Here is a 22,718-nt window from a genome sequence, read left to right as displayed (position 1 = left end):
GATTCTAAAACCCGCCTTAACTACATAGTTATTTCGAGTCCATAGCGATAAGTACAACTCAATCGAGCTAACTGCGCACCACGCTGGAATGCGACTCTCCCTCGCACTCACCCGCACACCTCCCCGCGTTCGCCCGGTCCGTAGAACGTCGATGTGACGTCACGGCCGCGAAGTGCGCAGTTAACTTGACCGGTTTGTATTGCTGTGTGGCGCATACATTACGGCCAATATTTGTGTACAAAAGTTCTCTATGTGCTAGTTAAACTGTAAATGGCTATATAAAAATTGCAAAATGACATTACAATAAGGCATCCAGTTCACTATTATATACTGACTCTTTTACACAGTGGAGTTTAAAGCCATTTGTAACATAACGAGTTCTATGTCAACACAGCTAACTAAAAACATCAACAGTTGATAGTAGATAGTTTTTCTATGACTTTGGTCTCCTATAAACACCGTAGGTAAGCCGCGTCACTTTTAGACGTTGACTTTGGCGTCAATACACCATACAATAGTATCAATTACTATGGACGTCGTACGCGTTTAATAGAAGACCATAGCCAATTGATAATAATTACAATAATAGGGTAGTGGGTTCCCCTAGCTAGTCTATTGATCATATTTTGCAAAGATTTCACAAAAATATCTTAGAAAACATTGGTTAATGTAAGACCAGAGCAACATAACAATTATTTGTATCTCTTATAATGAAATCCAAAAGGTTGACTCCTATCATAATATCAATTTGAACTTTCAAAGCAAGAGAAGACGAAATCTGCCTTGATATCGTACAAAATTACAATAAAGTGTTCATTGCTCTTTTTTGACAATACATTACAAGTTTTCTTCCAAAACTCTTGCACAGATTGCTTATAAATTCTAATTACTCTAATTATTTGCTAAATTACAACAACAAAATTATATTTGTTAAGTAAATCAAACAAAAACTTAAACAGAGTAAAAGAAACAACTTCCAATGTAATATGGGTTAATATAACAGTTGTATGTTATCATTTTGTCAATAAATAGTATCTAGCACTTGAAATTTATTAGCATTTGCTTCCTTTCTAGAAAAATAAGTAACAAAGCATCTTACAATTTAGACCTTAAATCTAATTTAGTAATTTTACTCATTCAACAACATATTATTTGTTCCGTGCCAATATCCGGAATCCATCTTGTTGAGTAAAGCCCCTGTCTTTTTTCATGGTTTTTTTCCCGTCTTAGCAACTTCCTCCCTTCGACTTCCGGCGCCACCATCGCTCGTTTTGGTGGGGGTAATGGCGGCGACCGGAATGTGGCGCGGCTTTTTGATCATTATAGCGTCGTCTTTCGTAGTGGTAACACGTCTTAGCAATAATTATTGTTTTTTCTTGTAAAAATCTACCCAAGTATATAATATTTTAATAATAAAAGTGAATCCTCCCTTCATTATGGAGAACGAAAATATTAAATGTGCAACGAAGTGACGATTTTGGTGAAAGTCAGTCGCGAACTCGCGAAGAAGAAGTCGTTCTCCAAGTACGAGCAGTGCGTCGTCGTCGGAAGATTCGAGTCCGGAAAGGAGACCGAAACGATCGAGAAAGGAAATCGTGAGTGACGTGAGATTTGAATTTCTGTCGTAACAGGTAGCTTTTTTGACTAATTCAATTACTCAAAAGCAATTAGAGCCACAAGCATGCGTGGTGCCGGCGATCCAAGAGGTCAGTGAACCCGTCTGTTGTCCGGTTGGCGAGCTGGGCCTCCGCCTACCGCCTGACACGGTTGTAACCGATAGTCAGCAATTAAAATTATCGGAATTTTCGACTTCACTGAAGGATCCGCCATTTCCTAATGCCAACGAGACTCATTTAGCTAAATTATCTGTTACAAAGATTTAAATGCACCGATTGGTATGCAATTCGTTTTTCTGAAACACAGAAAAAATACCTAGCTACCCCGGGTTTTATAGAACTCAACATCAACTATGAATTGAGACGTTTCCAAGAGCCTAGTGCCAATGAAGATCGTTTGTACCTATTAGAGAGAACTTGCGCTGCATTATCGAACGCTATTCTGGCTCAGAAAGACGAATTGCTTACAAAACTTAGTAGATTGGTCCAACGATAAAAATGCCACGCTCACGCCCAAATCTTTATTTGGTAAAATTGAGCAATCATTTGGTAAAGAAAGTAATTATACAAAAGTAACTGATGACATTTTAATATGTTGCGGTAGGAGGGCTGACTGTATTCGCATGCGTAGGGAGTGTATATTATAGCAAATTTCAGAGGATTTTCTCCAAGTGCAGAGAATTTGTTTGATGGCGATTTATTGGCAAATACCTTCAAAAAATTGGGAGGCCGAAAAACTAACACCTTCATTACTACTACAAACGAAATCGTTCCTGCGATAATACGCTGAAGCTGAAGCGACGAGCAAACAATCTGGCGGCAACAATTTTCAAGGTAAGTCTTCAGGCTCGAAGGACAAAAATAAAGGTCATGGCAAGTCTTCTGACAACAGGACATCTACAACAACAACGAGCGAGTCTATAAGGGTAAGAAACCAATATCTCACTTCCCTGCCTAACTGATGAAGCCACCACTTATTTCACCTAATCAATCAAATACGGACGGTTCATTTCGTCCTATATTCAATTTGAAACAGTTAAACAAAGTCAAATTGAAAAAGTTTCATCTGTTCAGTCATTTTCGCGTGCCGAGTTTCTTACAGAGCGAAGACTGGATGGTGAAGGTGGATCTCAGCCAAGCGTACTTTCATCTACCTATAGCCGAGTAGCATTGAAGGTTCCTGACCAGATGACCTGCCTTCCGTTGGGCCTGTCATCGGCACCGAGAACGTCACAATATCAGATATGTGGTTTATTTGGACGTTTTCTTGCTGGTCAATCAGTCTCGCCATATTTTACACGATCACGTCGTTTTTATGGTGAGCCTGATGCGACGAATCTGATGAACGATCAACTTGGACAAATCTGTACTGGTTCCGACTCAACGCCTGGAGTTTCTGGGAGTTACATGGGACACCAAACTCAACACGAAGTCCCTGTCGGAACCGAAGCGCCTAACGCTACGCAATGGCCCTTCAAAGTCAGATGTCCAGGGGCAGCTGGTCTCTCCGACAAGCCCAGTCACTTCTGGGGAGACTCAACTTGCCTCATTCGTCATACGCAGAGGGCGACTGCACTGTCGGACTATGCAGTACTACAGCTGACAGCTTCCCAAAGCGCACCTCTACAGGCGAGTAAGTATACCAGCACCTGTTCTTACCGAGATGAGCTGGTGGATGAAAGTCGTACGGGACTCGTCAGCGATACATACAGCCCAGATATCACACCTGCTGACCACGGTGCGTTTGACTACGGCTGGGCAGCTCAACTGGGAGATGTCAACATGTCAGGTCAGTGGACGAAACAACTCACATGGCATCCCAACCTCACAGAGCTCTATGCAGTTTTCGCGGCGATACAACAGAGCGAGTCGCTACAGAATGCTCACATATTGTTACAAACGTACAACCGTACGGTAGTGGCGTATGTCAACAAGGAAGGCGGAACCAGATCGAAGGCGACTGTTGACAGTAATGGAACAGCTCAATATTTATTCGACGGCACAGTACTTCCCGGGCAGATTCAATTGCGAAGTTCCCATTATGCCGGGGCCAGGCCTGCTCGGAGTGGAATTTGACCGAGGAAGCCTCGAATGTAATATTCCAGATGTGGGAAACGCGGGAAGTGGACTTGTTCGCATCGAAGACGGTTCACGTGGTTCAGAGGTACGTAACGATAGACACGCAGGACGACGAAGCAATTTTTCACAACGCCTCCCTGCAGCAGTGGGATTACGACCTGGCGTGGCTGTTCCCTCCGCCGAATTTGATTCCCCAAGTACTGTCGTATCTCAACACGGCGAAAGGTCCGTATGTTTTGATCACCCCGAACTGGAACAAGGTCTTTCGGAGAGCGGACCTTCGAACCCGCGCCATTCGGAGACCATACCACATACCGAACCTAGAACGAGTACTCATCGACACGACAACCGAGAAGCATCCGCCCCAAATCCAAAAAATAAAAGGTTGGTCGCAAGAAGAAACGTCTCTGTTAATGTCTAGCTGGCGGAAATCGACTTTAAGAGCGTTTACGCCGTTTGGCGCAAAAACAGTACTTTTTCAACTCGTTACAATCATTAACCAGTAATACTACAAATATGTTATAGGCATAAATAGTTAGGCAATTTCGTCATCTAAATAGTTAATTGAGAAAATATTGCGATTAGTTTAGTATTCAAGAATTATATCAAGATAAGTCCACACAGGTTTTGTAAATTCCACTTTAGCGTCAGTTTACAAGCTATAAAATATTCTCAAAATAGTAAAAAACCTTTGATAATTTACTATTTGATAAAGAATTTACGTATTTATTATTGATTAGGACTAATGTATACCATTATTTATAATTATAGAGTCGGTGTTGGAAGATTTGAAGATTTTATAGTTTCTTTGGGCTGTCACTTGACAGCCTGGCACACTTTTACGATGGTGGATCAAAGTATTTTGGTTTGACTATAGAGCGTGAGAACACGCACACAGTCATAATTATTTTAGTGTGAATAAAAATAGCATCGAAATTACCTAAACTTGACATGCCACGCTAGACGTAAACGCTCTTAAATACCTATAGACCGGCGTGGAACAAATGGAAAACCTGGTGCGGCGCTAACTCCATCTCCTACACCAGTCAGAGCCCGGAGCAAGTCGCTCTTTATCTGGCACACTTGCATAACACCGAAGGTTTGGCTTATCGTACAATTGTGGTCACAAATCTGTCATAACGACTTTCACAAATACTAATTTGTCATCTAACTTTTTTTTTTCAAGCATTCTTAAGGCTGTTTTTAGTGGTCTGGAATGTAAAGGCGCTATTAAAATTTTTGGAAAATAGTGCACCTGATTCTAGTAATCTATAAAATATCAGTTATCCCGTAGTGCTGCGATTTTATTGCTATTAGCATCGGGACGCAGAGTACACTATCGTATCCTACTGATGGATGATCGACCCAGAGTCGTGCGTGGACGAGGGCGATTCAATACTTCTGTGGCCTAAATATGGATCTAAAACGACAGCTTTAGTTACAGGCAATCAGTGCCCCGATTACGCTAATTTTTAACGTCTCCAATACAGACGCGCTTCTTCGATTTCTTCGATTCGAATTTGTCAAAACAGCTGACGTCCGGGCACGTTGAAGTTGAACATTTTTAGCGTAATCGGGGCCCAGGTTGGAAACTTATGAAGCACTCAAACCAAAACCTCGACTGCGTGCATTGGATTCGACAATTGATTGCAATATCAAAAGATCGTCGGCGACAAGGTAATATTTTGATTTTACTTTTACTGCGTGCTTTTTATTACTGCGAGGGGAGACCCAAAACCGACATCCAGAACAGTTCTCGGCGGCTGGATCAAGTCTGTGCTGCGAGACGCAGGCGTGGAGGCCCCGCTGGGCTCTGTGCGATCTGCCGTAGCGTCCCTAAATTGGCTAGAACATTTTCCAGTAGACCAGATTCTTGCAACCGGTAACTGGAGGCAAGAGTATGTATAAGTATACATTTAGGACCTATTAACAAAAAGAAATAATTAATCAAGCATGATCCTGATTTATCGCACTCGGTTTCTTTACCTAATTTCTTTGAACCGGTCCAGTAATTTGTTACAAATTAATAGATTATTCAAAGTACCTACACTAGATTTTGCGTTATGATTTGTAGTATACATTTATTATCATGAATATATAAATTTAATATACCTATACCTAACCTATATTTATTTTTCATAAGACATAGCATCATCATTTGACTACCAGGAGATAACAAACACATCACTCAACAAGATGGATTCCGGATATTGGCACGGAACAAATAATAGAGAGTTTTAACTAACAATAAAACTTACCTATTATTTTTCCAACAATATCCGGAATCCAGGTAATGCCTACCTGGTACATCGTGAGTAAGTATAATGATCAAAAAGCCGCGCCACATTCCGGTCGCCGCCATTACCCCCACCAAAACGAGCGATGGTGGCGCCGGAAGTCGAAGGGAGGAAGTTGCTAAGACGGGAAAAAAACCATGAAAAAAGACAGGGGCTTTACTCAACAAGATGGATTCCGGATATTGTTGGAAAAATAATAGGTAAGTTTTATTGTTAGTTAAAACTCTCTATTAATTAATTTATTCACGAAACATAAATTTGGCGCAGCAATATCTACACTACATTACAGTCTTCGCTCGCAGTTTCGTGTGAAGTCCCACAAGGTTCGAGATCTGAGTTTTAAAGTCACTGTAGAGTCCTGAACGAGCTAATTTTCATAAATCCACTTTAGCACCTATGTTACTCAACGGTATTGCTTGCAACTCCGTTCGGAGACACAGGAACTCTCCGGTGACACACATTATAGCTGCGCAAGCTACGTTTAGAGTCCACCAGGAGAATGTTGTGGGGAATGTTCCGTTGTACATCCAGCAGACGATGAGATGAATGCCGTAAAAAGTGCAACTGGAAATAAAATTACATGTAAAGTGAGTAGGTATGTAATAAGAAGACTGACATTTTACTTTTACTTAGATTTATTTGGTTTTGAGCAAGATTTTGACCTTGATCTTCTAGTCAGATACTTAATGTCAAAAGTAAATGCTGTCTAGGGTAGTATTTACTTAAATACCAAATCAAGTTAGTAACAGGTAACAGTGTTATCCCGAATGAATAAGAAAGAGGCACTTGCTTAAAGGCTCAGCTTACATAATTTTACTTTGAGACATATTAGTTGTCGACTTAATTTTAAACTTACCTAAAATCTAAGCATAGTTTGGTCCTGCCCACAATCGTCCAAAGGGCACAAGCTCCGATGATTGCGTTTAGCACGAACGCTGTTATCACCGACCTGCCCTCATTATCTTTCACATGGATCTCCTGAAATGTTAAATTTATACTTATTCATATGAACTATTACAAAATAAAGATAAAGAAAACACTATACCAGTAGGTATACATGTGTAAATTATCTCGTTTCAACCAAAAGACGTCCACTGCTCGCCAAAGGCCTCGCCCAAGGATTGTAACCACAGATACTGAGCTGCCCGCATCCAGGTGCTTCCCGCGTCCTTCACTAGATCGTGAATTTGTATATTAGCTTATTGAAGACAAGTAAACAATGGGTCAAAACTTACATGATACTCGAATATGTGGTCCAGCGTTCTGGTCGAGTCAGTCAAATCCTGCATGATAGCCATGATGAGGCACAGAGAGAGGTACAACAGAGACTGCATTGCCACTATCTGGGAGACAATTAGACACGGGTCCCATTGCGTATAGCGGAACGAGCCCGTAAGCTTCTTTATTTTCGACATCTTTACCAAATTAAATTAAGAACAGCCACTCAGTTAAGCTTGACTGATTTCACACGCGTCAACTTAGGTGAGCAACCAACTGTGTGTTTTTGTCAGCGAGTATTTCAGCTGAATAAATTTAAACATAAGGATCTTTGTTTATAGTAAAATGATGCAGAAAACTGGAGAATCGCGTAATATTCGAGGAATATTTTTGTTCGAATCACAGATGATTGTCATGTCAGCGTGTGACAGCTGTTGTCAAATCGCTGTCAGTCAACAAAATTTGACCTTTTGCGTTCCGATTCTCCTAGCTGTTACTTTGCATACTTTTACATTAAATTCATCACTGCCAAGTTTATTGGCAATCGGAGGACCCTCAAACTACCTAATACCTTACACATACCCAGGAAAATTCTGCTATCATCACGTATTAACTAAAAAATAAAATCACATTTTATTAATAGCGCCTGATAAAATTGTCTTTGCAACACAATAAATCGTTGAACTTGCCTTTGTTTTTTACTCTAAACTATTTATTTACCGACTTCAAAAAAGGAGGAGGCTATATTTATTATTAATCGTTACAGCTAGTTACAACAGCTGGTTGGCGTACGCAGCAGGTCCTTTACTGACATCAAGTGAGCGGTTGAGCACAGCGAGCTCAAGCCATAGGGGTAGGTAAGGGGTAGATTATGACAAAATAATAGAAATAATTCAAATTCAAAGTATTTTTTTTATTATATAAGACACATACTAAAGTTCATAATTTCTATAATCACTATCAAGATCCAGAGTCCGCCGCTTGATGACGTCAGCGTAAAACCACCCCGAGCGGCGCAGCGTGCGTGTGCGCAGCGGGTCCGAGAAGTTCACATGGCACAGTCCAAACTTAGTCCTAAAACAAGAGAATAGAGCTGGATTTCCATTGGCACGTCTCTATATTTAGAAGCCAGGCTTCCCTAATGGCAAGAAGCGGCATTAAGTTTTGATACAGGGTGTCCCAAAAACAATAAGTAAGTATTCTTTAGCGTGGAAAAGTGTGATATTTTTACCAAGGTCATAATTTAATATGAAAGAGATCATGAGGAGGTCTATCGATGGTTGCAGGGTTATCCATTGTTTTTGGGACATCCTGTTTGAAGAAATTAGAAAACAATCTCACTTGTATCCGTCCATCCACTCAAAGTTATCAATCAAACTCCAAGCCGTGTACCCTATCACGTTTACGCCATCTTCTTTTATTGCAAGCAGCACCTGAAAAAAACAAGAATAATATTTATAAGGGTTTCCCTGAATGCGAGCGGCGCAGCAGGACCGGTCTTTGTGGAAATGCTTGGGGGAGGCCTTCGTCCAGCAGTGGGCGTCTTGTGGCTGAAACGAACAAAGTAACGAGGGTTTCCCTATGTGCACTCACCAGTTTTTTGTCTAAATTTATAAATACTTTATAATTACCTGTTCCAAATAACGCCTGTAATACTGGACCCTGTCGTGGTCGTCCAGGCTCTCTTCAGCAGTAGAGAACCCATTCTCTGTGATCAAGATTGGTATGTCCCCGTATTGATCCCTCAACCACCCAAGCATACGGCGAAGACCTTCTGGATAAATCTGTAAAGTCGAGAATAGTGATAATAAGGCAATTTAACNGTCGTTGTCGAATATGCATTCAGGTCAGCGGCGGACATTTTGAACATTTACTTTAACACTAGAAAGACCAAGGCAGTCAAATTGGCGGCAAAGCAATTTCATTGTTAAATATTTCACAAACTATGTTTTTGTTTCTTTTCATATTTTATGACTTTTCCTAATTTGCTATTGTTAAGCTAAATCTATATGAAAAAGAAAATAACAGTATGTTGTATATGAGTTTCGATGACAAATACCTACTAAGACCGCGCACCGTCAATGTGGCGGCATACATATAAAGGCAGCGATAAGATTAGTAAACAACGATTTATTCAAACTAATGTGGGTACTTTTGTTTTTATTTATGTTGAATTGAATTCTGAGTAAGTTGTTACTGCCTAGCTTGTTTACATTTTACAGTAGACATTGGTTTAGTTCGGTGAGCAGTCGTGGTTATGTGGTTTCGAAACTAGTACAACCCTATTTCCAAAAGGGCCGAAACGTAACCACTGACAACTTTTTCACGTCTCTAAATTTGGCTAAAAAACTAATGCTCGAAAAGACTAGTATTGTTGGAACAATGCGGCGTGCAAGAAGAGAAGTACCACCGATTTGTAAAGGTATTCTTACTATAAGATATGAAACTTTCATAATGAAAACCGAGACTGATATAACCCTTACTACCTATCAAGGAAAACCAGTAAAAATTGTTATTATTTTGAGTATATTCTACACCCCAACGTAAGCATAGGTACTGATCAAAAAAAGCTGCCTGAAACAGTTGAATTTTATAATGCTACAAAATTTGGTGTAGACATCATCAATCAAATGGCACGCAAATACACCGTAAGAGCTGGAAGTCGGAGATGGCCTGTTCACTTTTTTTTACAATATACTTGATTTAGCAGCTATAAACTCGTGGTTCTATATCAAAAAGTCACAGAAATAAAAATTTCTCATCATGATTTTATCCTTCAACTAGTGAGTGAACTACGTGAAGAGTATGTGTGAAAAAAATCCACTTCAACTGCGAATCAGAGACAATAAACTAATTATGAAACAAGTGAACCATGTACTACAAACAATAAGAGGTGGCAATGTCAAATCAATAATAATTGTAAAAAAAATGAAACACGTAAAAAAGCTGTTTGTGGAAAATGTACAAAAGAGTCTAAAAAAACTATTATTTGTTACAAATGTTACTAACTTTAATTCTAAATTGTTTACTACTATTAAAAAATAAATTTGTATTATTTTTATTTAATTTTTTTATTAAAAATCTGTAATAATTTCAAAGTATTCTCACTTAATATCTAGTACCGTCAAATTGACCGCTGCGGTCTTTGAAGGTATAGCATGCAGCCCGGCTCTTCTAGTGTTAAATTAAATTCTCTCTCTCTCTCTCTCACAGACACACACGCACGCACACACACACACACACACACACACACACACACNCTAGTGTTAAAGCCTGAGATAATAATCGAACTTATGACCTATCGCTTACCGGGCGACGCTCTTACCATCCTGAGCTACTTTGAGGGAGAACTTAATATTCATTCATTCATATCCATAGTTTTCTACGGGCAGGTAAGTACTTATTTTAAGTCCTAAGGAACAGATAATGCAGGACCGGTTGTTGTGGAAAACCTTTGTCCAGCCGTGGACGTCCTTCGGTTGAAACTATAAAGTCACATTAAAAATGACGATACTTGATCGTGTCCCTACCTCGTAAACATTTTGTGGAGGGGGAAATAGCCATAGTAATAGTACGTAATAATTATTTTTTACCTACTTAAATTACTGGTCGATAGTCTAACTTCTAGGGAGAAGCAATTCTGGCCCATCGCGAGATCACTCACTTTTAAAGCGCCCCGATTGTTTAGCCGTGATCACCCGCGTTTAGAAGAAGGGCCAAACAATTTTCAAGGAAGACGCTTGCTCCCCTGCCCCTCCCCGCCTGGGTACATCCATTTACCAGGTAGATCTGCCAAAATTACTCACATACAGCCACTCGTTGCCTTCCGTCCAGTCGGGGCGCCTCTCAAACAAGAGGTCCAGGTCAGGGGCTCCGGTCAGAGGGAACCCACCGTGTGGCTCCCCAGGGCGGCGCCTGCGCACGGCTCTGCTCGTGTAGTGGTTTATAGCGTAGAAGTCGAAGGTTCCTTGGGAAATGTCATATTTATTCAAATTCAAATTGTTTATTTGCATACTAAGTGTACATTTAAATCAGTTTCATTATAGTTTAAAGTTTATGTAAGCGACAATAGCCCAATGATAAATCAGTTTCAGTATAGTTTAACGAATTATCGTTGGGGTATTAACCCCAATGATGTTGGTGTCAGACTGGCCAAATCGAGTTCCTAGGAACGCGGATTTGAATCCCACCGCTGCTGTACCTACTACTTATTGTGGTGAAACCACTCGTAAGACAAGAGTATTTAGCTTATCACGAGGGGTTAAGTGGGACTAAAAATGTAGTGAACTGCATTAAGAGGTACCTAAATAAAGGGACCTCAACCCGTCTGGACCGCGTGAGTGCAGGCCAAATAATCCATTATTGCAGTTGAGCCTATCGATCACCTACTCAAGAGGTACTGTAGACGACGTCGTGGTCTCAAGCATAACACTTAGGACTTAAAAGTGCATTTTTTTTTTCAATAAAAAAGTAATACAATGGTTTCTACTTATTCAGTTACCAACCTTTGACCAGCTCTTTCTCTTCATCGGTAAATTCAGGCAGTATTGACTGATGGAAGCCTTCCGAAGAACTCTTGTTTCTCATAATATGCTCCTCAATCACTGGAGGCCATCCTCCTTCTTTTGAGTATATGGGGTGAGAAAAACGACCGTACTGCAACAAAAAATGAAGTAGCTATGTAGATTTACCTAGTATTTAATTACCTACTGTATAAAAAACATAATACTCTTTCTGGCGTTTCTTCTTCTTTTCATCACTACACTCTTACCAGAGTGGTCGTGGTCGTCACACCCGGTCTGGTAGCAAGCCTTACAATCCGTCGCCATTCATCCCGCACTGCAGCCTTTCTTGTGCACTCGTGGAGTAGACCATTGATTGCGGTTTTGACCTGATCAGTCCAGCGCATGGGCGACCTGCCGCGCGCTCTTGTGCCCTTAAGGCCGGGTAACAGTGAAAATGGCGAAAATGAGGTTCTCATTTTTCATTTTTGAGGTACTAAACAGTAAAATAAAAGGCTAAGATTTTTTTTGGGCATAGTTGAGGATATTTTCTAGGGCTATTAACGGATGGAAACACGATTTGAAGAAGTTGACTCGATAGAATAAATTCCCAAAGTTACCTCTATTCGTTTTCTAATAATGGTTTTATTTTTAAAATAAGCGATTTGAGATTCTGAATCTTTTACTAAACTAAAGTTCAGAAATAACTTGAGGGCTTTTAACGGATGAAATTTTTATATTGCGTCTTATTTAGTTACTATGTTAAAAAATGTGGAAAAAATAGCCCATGACGGCTTGGACAATCTCAATCAGTCGCGCGGTGGCGCTTACGGAGGACGGACGCGTGCCAGTTTTTTGGCCGTGACAGTTCTCGATATGTCAATATTTTTGACAATGATGACTTTGATGAGTCACAGTATAATAATACCAGTGTTACTGGAGAAAGCTAAAATTTTTGATAATTAAGAATTCTGAATTTTGTCTACCTATTGAAATTTAAATCGTTGGCATCCTTTTAAACTAAGACTCCACTTTGAACAGTGTTTACTTCTGCAGTTATATTTTATATTTATTCGATTCTAGAATATATTCCCAAAAAGTCTGAAAGGTGTTTTAATTTGTATCACTTGGATATGATTTCTATTAGAAAGTGTTGTGAGTGTGACGCTTGAAGGGAAGGAAGTCAACCTAACCTAACCAACTGCGTATTTCTATACTGTGTAGCTGGAAATTGTGGCGGGAGCTCTTTGACGCGCTGTTTTCGGCGAAGAATTGCGCGCGCAGATTTTGACAGCGCGAAATACCTACTTTGGAAGAAATACCAAGCCTTAAACACTTCAACCTTCTCCTGCACACGTACCTACAACCTTTCTGGCGTAGTCGGGTAAAAATCTACTTTCGTCGAAGGTATTGGGTTGAAGCTTGGGCCCTTGCCAGAGCAGCCTAGTGAACGAGTGACTATTTCAGAACAAATTCGCGTCAACGGTGCCTGAAAAAAACGCGGTGTGCATGGGCCCTATTACTTAGCTGTAGATATTTTATTGTACTTACACTGTACTGTTGAGCGATGTCTAACCACACCTCATCCTCTTCGGTCGAGGCTTCATACCACACCAGCTGGTTGGACAGAGACAGCTTACCTGCCATGTCAGAACAGTTAGTGAGATTAATGAAAATAGCACTTACGTAAACTTAAAGAAGAAGGAGGAAGATGGCAAAAGAAAAATGAAAGTAGCATGATGAGGGTATTTATAGACAAACTAGATTTGCAGCAATGTTACTTACTACCCATTGCCGGTTATGTCTTGTTCTATCGCAAAGAATCACCATTTTGATGAGAGCGAGAGTAAAAACGGAAATGGATAGCTGTTAACACTGTGGCCGATAGTAGGTAGAGGTGGGCGCCGATATACAATTGGCCGGCGGCGGCGCGCCGACTTTTTGACCTCGGCGGCGGCGGCGTCGGCGGCGTGACCTTGTTTGACCTTTGTTCATTAGGTTTTTTTTAAATCTGCTTTTTAAGTATCTGTCATTAACCTTTAACTGGTGACAAGCGGTCTCACAGGCCGGGCGGCGTCAGTGAAACATCGTTTTACATACCACCTTCCCCGTACTCCCTGTATTTCACCGCTTCAGTAGCTTCAAGTTTAGTTGTGTCTACGCCGTAGATAAGGATATTTGCATCCTTCAACTCCAAATCGGCAAGTTACATCGATGTAAAGTTCAGCAGCGGTCTCTCAGACCGCATGTCACCAGTTACGTGTCATTTTTTTCATACAGTTTTTTCGTATATTTACAGTTTTTACTTGCAATTGATACTTAAATAACTCCAAAAAAGAAGCATAGGATCATTAGTTGGGAATATAGTGCCATACTTTATGAAACGACTTGAAAATTCGCCAATTGAAAAATATCTGGAAAAGGAAGACTCAATTGGGTCGAAAGCCGAATTATGTTCCTGAAAACATCGTTCTGGAGCAAAATGACCATGATTCAGAAGCCGAAGAAAGTGTATTTGAAGAAGAAGGACCAATTGACGAGAATCAGTCAGAAAGTGAAAATGTCGCTTCACCTTTATGCCAAACAATGAATGCCCTGACAGCCAATAAAAAATACAAAAGTTTCACCACTGCCAGTTTTCTAAATTGATAGGTTACCTACGTGTGATAGAATTTTTTTAATTGATTGTTATTTGAACTATAATAAAAAATAATAATTTTGTTATAATTTGTTGGTTTAAATTTCTTTGTTTGCGATTATCGATCTGATCTCTAGTTTTTTGATTTTTATTACTACATACAATTTAACGGCAAGTTCTGCATTAAAAATGATATTTAGAGTTTATTATTTTATTTAAATTTAATTCTTCTATATGCTAATAATCTGTTTTTAAAGATTGTGGTATGCTACCTTACCTAGTTTCTATGCTACAGTCTTGATACGGTAGCGGCCTCTCAGACCGTATGTCACCAGTTACGTTACACAAAAACCATGTCACCAGTTAAAGGTTAAGACTAATCAGGTGATTTGCAGTTGGTTGGTGTTTGAGCCACTAGAGCAGTGGTAAACCCTAGTAAATTAGCTCTTTTGATCATAGATACTTTGATATTTGGATAGCGGGTTTGGCTGACATCAGGTTCTCGTGTATTTCCTAAAGGCGAGCGTACCAGTGTGCCGATAAAAGTACCCTTCACATGTATTTTTGAGCTCTTTGGAGGCACATAGTTAATGTTGGATTAGCTGACTGTCGGTGGAATATTATATTCAGTTTTATTTATATTTATGGTCTTTCCATGTCATCCTACGGTACAGGATTTTAATGCAGGTTGATTGCAGCAATGTGTCGAGGTCTAGATTGGCCGGAGGATAAGTTTCACATCTTAAATGATAATATGGTGAGACTTCGGGGCTTGATTACATGCGCCACTTGGTCAGCCAAGCAGCTGAGTTTGCAACAGTCTAGTCACTTTAAGATCACAGTTACATTTGAGGAAGGCCGCAGCTTTCTGGTGTCTGGGCTACTTTACTAGTAGATGTTATAGAGTAACGGACCAAGTACAGAGTCCTGGGGTACTCCAGCTCTCTAAAAAGATAATATTTTGTCACCGAGTTTGATTTAAAACTGTCTGTCACTGAGATAAGAATCCATCAGGAGGTAGTAGAAGTGTGCTAGAAGGTACTTTTTAATTTCATAGAATAGTCCTATATGATAAACCCAGCTGAAGCCGCAGCGAAAGCAGACGTACAGGATTCTTTCTTTTCCAAACATTGTATTGATTATGGTTGGTATGGTTTCTGCCAAAGTTTATGCTGAGTGATGATTGTGTAAAAGGTTGTTCATGGATGGAAAATGAATACAATTGATCATCTAAATACGAAAAGTGACCAGTCGTGACATTCGCTAAAACTAATTTTTCTTAACAAATAATAAATAAAATTCAAGTTTAAATGCACTTTATGACATAATTTTTAAATTGTCACTATTCGGCCATTCTCACGATCAGGCGTTCTCAGCCTAATTACCATATCATTTTTGAAATTTGGCTTAATTGACTTAAATGCATTTAAATATAAAACACATGAAAAGTACGAATTTAACAATCGTAAAGGCGTCAAATTATTCAAAGCGGTTTTCGCGTAAATGAGATCCAAAAATTTTATGGTCACGGTAATTAGATAAGGCTAATACTTACTCTAACGGTAATTAGAAAAGATATGTAAAATAGCAAAAAAACAACATCTTACATTGATAAATTTGTATACAAATATATAGCGTCATTAAAAAAGCTGTAGGTACACTTAATAAACCCTTTGCAAAAAGAAAAACACTAATTTCTATTATTTATTGTATCAAGTTATTTTCAGTTTAATGCATGAATCGAGGCTATAACAGGAACACTTAGTTTCAGCAAGAAGGGGCTACATGTCACATTTCAAATGAGAGCATTTAGCTGTATCAGAATCTTAATCATAATTAATTGATTTAAATGTGGTACAAACGATTTAACGTACAGATAATTAATGGATCAGGAGGTCTCACGAATTAGACTTTTCGGATATGCATACCTATCGAAAAAGTAATTAATGATATTTAAGTGATTTTTCCTCTTTTTAATCTATCTGCGATCAGCCATCAGCCATTATCAGATTAAATTGAATTTGTAATAATGTCAGTTCCAGCTCTGCATATCCCATGATTTGTCACGTCGGTTCTTTTACAACAAGTTTTCAGATTGATGCTATTTGCTTTCTCCTGAGCCTGAATGCAGAATTCTCAGAATTTAGAAGGGATGCAGCAAATAGATTTCATGACGGTCTAGTCTTTGTTTGTAAGCTTTACAGGAATTTTCTACACCCTCTTTGACATTTGGTATCACTTCAGTGGACTTTGTAAACCAAGGTGCACAGCTCAAGATTTTTAATACTTTATTTTGAAAACGTTAAAGTATTTCTACATTTGCGAGGCTAAGTCGATGCCATATGTCTACATGGGTCTTAGGATGCATTTGTATTATAGTTTGTTCTCCAAGCTTCTTCTGCCCAGTATCCATTGCATATCACAAAGTTTTTTCTATGCATAACAAATCAGTTAGGATGCAGTCTAGGATGGTACGAAGTGCCTATACACTCTTGTCTTGAAAAGTCCCGTTGTCTGTTGATTTCTTTCCTTTTCTTCTTAATGTGATCACGCCAGGTAAGTGTTAATGTAGGACAATCTCATCTTCTTAGGGCAAAGGTAATATGGATAGATTTTAATGGTATTATATTAGAATTAATTAATGATTTAACATGTAAATATCAATAATATTAATAGTAAAAATAAGTGTCTGGTACGAGACATGTTTCACGCAGGGGTTACATCTCCTGGCCATCAAGAAGCCCCGATTTCACTCCAGCTAACTTCTTTTTGTGGGGTTACCTTAGGGGTTAAAATATACTCTAAAATCCAACAACCATGCAGCAACTGAAGCTGAACATTCGTCATGAAATCGAATCTATTTCGAGGTTACTCTAACGAAAGCTTTTCAAAATTTTGATGTCAGATTGGAAGAAAAGTCCGTAAAGTTGTTATGGGAAAGTCTAGGTATATTTCATATTTTATCATCATACTTATTCAATCGTGAGTGCAATTTGTAGGTAATAATTTCATACAACGGTGATTATAAATATACGGTAATTAGTACATGGAAATTATAAAACGATAGTTTTTCTTCAAAATTTCCAAAATCTTCAGCGTATGCAAATACTGTCTTACTACAACGTATGAAGGCCAAAGTACTGAATCTATTTAAATTAACAACGTGGATCTACCTTCAAAAATCGAGTATAAAAATAAGGACATGGTAAATAGAAAAATTGAAAACCAAAGATATGGTAATTATACTCTTACGCAATTCATCGACGGTACGCCAACGCAATAGACGTCTACTTGCTAACAGGTCTTAGAACTAACTAAGGGCTCGCGCCGCGCGCGTAAATGATGTGTCAAATATTATTATTTAAGCTTGTGTGCCCAAAAACAGAAAACGTCACGGGAATTAGGACTTTCGCTCGGACAAGCAGTTTTTTAATTCTAATTATTTACAGAATGGTTCTATTGAATAGATATTTTGCTATGCATAAGACAATCTTTTGTACTCTTTAAAATGTTGAATGGAGTGAACCAAATCTATACGACATAAAAATTACAGCCAACTTTTAACATTAAGTCGGTGTGCGGACGCGTAACGGTAATTAGAGAACAGAGGTTCATGAAATTAATTAAGTCACAAATACTTAAAATAGAGGCCTATGATTTAATGCACAACTGGATAGGGTTGTTAAGTAACATATAAAAATACTTGCATGTCTCTAATTTGTCATTTTTAACGATTTAACAGCCCGGACACGCTAAACCTAGCTCATCTGAGAATGGCCGTATTAATATTTTTTACTGAATAACCTGCAAAGTTAATTCTACAATTTCTGAAAAATCACCTAAAAGTAACCTTTTCATTAGTGTAACCTAAAAGTAACCACAGCAGTTCAAAAGTAACCAAAAAGGTTACAAAAGTAACCTTCTGGCAACACTGTGTGGAAATCCTTGGGGAGGCCTTCGTCCAGCAGTGGACGTCATTTGGCTAAAACGAACGAACGAATGAAGTCTGTTCCTCCGAATCTGTACGGCTAGCACGAAAATCTTTCGAGTTCGAATCTTTTGCGTACTCGAATCGCCATCAAAAGATTTAGTACGAAAACTACAACAGCGCCCTTGTGAACGTGTCGTAAAGTAAACTTAGTATGAGAAATGGTTGAACAAAACTTATTTTGATACTCAATATTGTCACGTTATCGTTTAATTCGAAGGTTGGGTATCGAATTTTGTCGAAGACGCAAACGATTCGAAGACGAAAGTTGTTCATGCTAGAGGTACAGAACCGCCTCTGTTCGCAATTCTAAATGCAAGAACAAATATATGCTAAAAGAGGCGCCAATTACCAGAACGTTGCGTGCACTAATGTAGTAGCTAGAACCGTTGAAATTTTCAGCTGTTCTTTGACTGAATTCACCAAGGTTACATCATTAATTTATTCTATTTCAAAGCAATAGCGGAAGTTTAGATAAAGAGTAAGTACTTTAGATAAAGAGTTATTATAATTACTTTTACTCGTAATTAATCTACTCTATCGCATTAGGGTAACCTTAATGTTAGAGATTATGATTGTTGTTAATTGAATAAATAAACTAAAAAAGTAGGTGAGTTAATTTAGTTAGTTAATCTATACTAATTAATACCTATTATAAATGCGATAGTAACTCTGTCAGTCTGTCTCTCTTTCACGCCTAAACCACTGAACCGATTTTGATGAAATTTGGCATAGAGATAGTTTGAGTCCCGGGAAAGGAAATAGGATAGTTTTTATCCCAGATTTGAAACAGGGACGCGCGCGATAAAGTTTTTCTGTGACAGACAAAATTCCACGCGGGAGAAGCCGCGGGCGGAAAGCTAGTAGATTTATAAATCTCTTACCACTTACCATTGTACTGCGCCTTGTATTTCTTCTGATAAACCCTGTACGCTTTACCATGAGCTACCATCGCGTTCTTCCCGCACAAATACACTCCCTCCCGGTCCACCACCCCTGGGGCCAGGTGGAAGGTGTTGGTGTAGGCGCCATCGCAGTACAGCATGGGCTCGTTAATGGTGATCCAGGTCTTCACGCGGTCTCCGAAGAGAGAGAATACTACGTCGGCGTAGTCGGCAAACCAGTCAGTGATGTAGGGGTTCGTCCAGCCGCCTAGTTTAAGTAATTAAATTATTACTTAACAATGTAGAATTTTTTCACCACATAAATCTGACAATTAACTAGAAGTAGACTACATAATAGGTAGGGGTAGTGCTTTAGGTAGTCTCATAGTTTATCGGTTGGAAACGATCTCTTCTAGATTAGGTACTCAGGAAGAAGACCTCATTTGAAAAGGGATGGAGGTAAAGAAATAGATCGAATCGATCTGTCATATTATTTTTCATCCTCATTGCCTCATTTTAACGCCCAAAAACAATGAAATTATAGGCCTAGAGCTAAGAACCTCAGTCAGTGCCTGAGTTAAGGGAGCGGTACATTGATATTTATGACCTGACAGAGCATACAAATCTGAAGCAATAACTGAAGTCGGGCTGACGTTTGTCGTCTCAAAAACACCCTCCCGTCACGGTAATACTGTCTATACAGTATTCCAACTCGGCCATATTTTTGAAATAAATGTCAACAGCCCCGCGGTACGTCACGGTATGACAACATGCGATAGGGCTGCTTACTTACAGTACCCATTCTAATAAAATTAGGTACATCTGTCTACTTAGAATAGTTAAAAAATAGCCAAAATTGTCTCACGTAATTAATGGACGCCCCCTTACTTTAATTTCAGGCGGGCGTTTTTGACAAAGATCGTAAATGACGGTCAGTCAAATTCAATCACCTTAGTCATTTTCAACACTAGGCCATCGACGTCCGTTCGGCACATTCGCGACACCCCTAACTTTTGGATTTCGACCACGTCCCGAGATTTGAAATTCGAAGGAAAGCTCGCGTTTCGTCGGTTTATATGAAGTTACAATACTGTATGATATTATTACCGTGCTCCCGTGCCGCTCCTATACCTCAGGCACTGACTGAATTAAGCGCTAGACCTATAACGTCAGACCTTGTTAGTGTTTAATTATTCTCACCCAAGTCCTGGAGTCTCTGAGGCAGATCCCAGTGGTAGATCGTGACGACGGGCTGGATGCCTTTGGCCAGGAGTCCATCAATCAGCTGGTTGTAGTAGCGCTTGCCATCCTCGCTGATGTAGTTGGCGAACCCTTTGGGCAGGATCCGAGTCCAGGAGAGGGAGAATCTGGATAAAAACATCACCATCAGGTCATTTAGTCTGAACTCCAGGAGCATCGGCCTCTAATTTACCAAAGGTAAAGAAAAGATTTGGACTAGGGATGTTATGAATATGTAGTTTTGGTTAAGGATACGGTTACGGATATTGGAATAATATTATACCGGTTTCGGTTACCGCTACGGATATTTTTTTATTTCGGATATCCGAAAGTTTCGGTTACGGTTACGGATATCCATAACATCCCTGATTTGGACTGCACTCCTTATGCTGGCCAGACTAGTTGGGTCAGCCTGTCCCTTACTTGAAGCGTCTTACATCATCCACGGGAATAGCCGTTGTGGAGAAAATAAGTTGTACGAAATAGTGTGGGCAGGCCCCTATCTATCTACATATAGGTGAACCGACGAACTGGTGGATGTCGCGGGAAGTCAGCAGGTCGCAGGACTCATTCAACCGGACCCGGTTGTTAGGGAAATCCTTTTCATCAGGCTTTTTTCCAGCAGTGGACTTCATTTGGCGAACGAACGAAGTTAGTAGGAGACTCCTCACACTCAATAAGCCGGTGATCTAATACATCCACAAAACACAGATCAAGAAGTACCTAAGTAGTTGTTACGTATAGATTTTGCTTCTTTACCTGTAGCAGTATGCAGGCAGTGCAGGACCGGTTGTTATGGACATCCTCAGGGGAGGCATTTGTCCAGCAGTGGACGACGCTGAAACGAACGAACCTGTAGTAATCCAAAGACAAGTTGGCAGCGACCTCTATGTCCCTCTCCCATTGGTGGTAGGAGTCGGTCGCCACGTCGCCGGTGCTGCCATCCTCGTTGCCTGATTGGGAGTGGGTGAAACGGTCCCAGATGCTTTCGCCTTTGTCTGGAAAACGACCAGGATCGGGCTAAGAAAAATGTAAGGGTCAATAGGGGTCAGTACAAGAAAGTAATGGGACAAGTAAATTGGCGATCTACTCACTCAATCATCCCTGAAATGACTAGAATCTAGTCTAGATAATAGATAGTAATTATACAATAACATACGTGACAATGCGTAAGTGAAGCGTTAGAAATGTCAATAAACATTCCTCTTCCTCCCTGTATACAGGGTGTTAGGTAAATGGGTATATGAGCCGACACTAGCCCATGTTAACAAAATAAATTTTAAAAAATCCGATTTGTATGAAAATTAAAATAATTAAAATGAAGATATCAATTTTCGGACTTCACCATACCATTTATATGCCCATGTTAACATGGGCTAGTGTCGGCTCATATACCCATTTACCTAATACCCTGTATATCCATCCATGTACATACATCCCTCTACCTCTTGGCCAGTGATTCTCTATAGTAATCGTGTGGATCCAGCAGAATAAGACCACCCCCACTCCTGGGATGTGGTATTTGAAAAATGACTAAAGGACAAAGATGCGACTAAGTCCACCACAAACCATCCGGCAAAAGGATAGAAGATGAGCACTTGGAGCACACTCAGTGACCCTGGTTGTTTAATTGAAAATTCATTAACTAATTTCAATTAAAAAACCAGGCCTAAATGACCTGATGATGCTGTAAGAACTTACCGCTGACATTCCAGGCCCCCTCCACTTGATACGCCGAAGTGGCCGACCCGAATAGGAACCCTGGAGGGAATGACAGGTCCACAGCACACCCACTACTCCATAGTGCAATACTGTAAAAACCGAATTGAAAAAACATGTAAAAAACTAATTTTAGTTTTTGCAAGTAGACTTTTAAAAAACACTTTTACACGTCCCAGTATTAACCCTACCACTGCTTCGGGTCAATAAATGGGCCAGTGCTGAGAAGAGTAAAGGGCCATGTTCCACTACAGTCCACTCACACCAAGTAGGTGTATCTACAAAACTATTGTTTTTAAATCCATGTGAAAATTGCAGAAACACAATTCGATTTTAACACTATTATCAAAACACTATGATAAACATTGATTATAAAAAGATTAGATGTTTTTAACACTTTCTATTATTATTGTACCTACTCGTCGTATTTATTTCTTAGCTCACCTTACCACGACCAGTGCTAATCGCATTGTATACAGAACTGTCATTCTATTAACCTATCTTAGACTGAGATTAAAATCTAGATTACTATAGACTG

The 22,718-nt window shown here is 39.6% G+C and overlaps 2 protein-coding genes across 2 annotated transcripts; both read right to left on the bottom strand.

The window, feature by feature from the left end:
* Window positions 1–1,013: 1,013 nt before the first annotated feature.
* Sys1 (Sys1 golgi trafficking protein) lies at window positions 1,014–7,629 on the bottom strand. The gene is made up of 4 exons (XM_028316746.1): window positions 7,228–7,629; window positions 6,849–6,970; window positions 6,226–6,556; window positions 1,014–1,151 (listed from the first exon to the last, which is right to left on the bottom strand). Exons 1-3 carry the CDS (start codon window positions 7,405–7,407, stop codon window positions 6,367–6,369), a joined length of 492 nt encoding a protein of 163 aa, XP_028172547.1. The 5' UTR covers window positions 7,408–7,629; the 3' UTR covers window positions 1,014–1,151; window positions 6,226–6,366.
* A 502-nt stretch (window positions 7,630–8,131) lies between these two features.
* On the bottom strand, window positions 8,132–22,718 carry LOC114361644 (myrosinase 1-like). Its single transcript, XM_028316760.1, has 11 exons — window positions 22,625–22,718; window positions 22,163–22,272; window positions 21,315–21,459; window positions 20,423–20,589; window positions 19,230–19,490; window positions 13,264–13,352; window positions 11,716–11,866; window positions 11,017–11,177; window positions 8,842–8,994; window positions 8,552–8,643; window positions 8,132–8,284 (listed from the first exon to the last, which is right to left on the bottom strand). Exons 1-11 carry the CDS (start codon window positions 22,666–22,668, stop codon window positions 8,143–8,145), a joined length of 1,515 nt encoding a protein of 504 aa, XP_028172561.1. The 5' UTR covers window positions 22,669–22,718; the 3' UTR covers window positions 8,132–8,142.

The sequence above is a fragment of the Ostrinia furnacalis genome, unplaced genomic scaffold (assembly GCF_004193835.3).
Source record: "Ostrinia furnacalis isolate ACB-3 unplaced genomic scaffold, ASM419383v2 OfSCF5861, whole genome shotgun sequence".
NCBI classification, from domain to species: Eukaryota; Metazoa; Arthropoda; class Insecta; order Lepidoptera; family Crambidae; genus Ostrinia; species Ostrinia furnacalis.
Note: the sequence above shows the minus strand (reverse complement) of the source record. Positions and strands in the feature narration are given on the sequence as shown.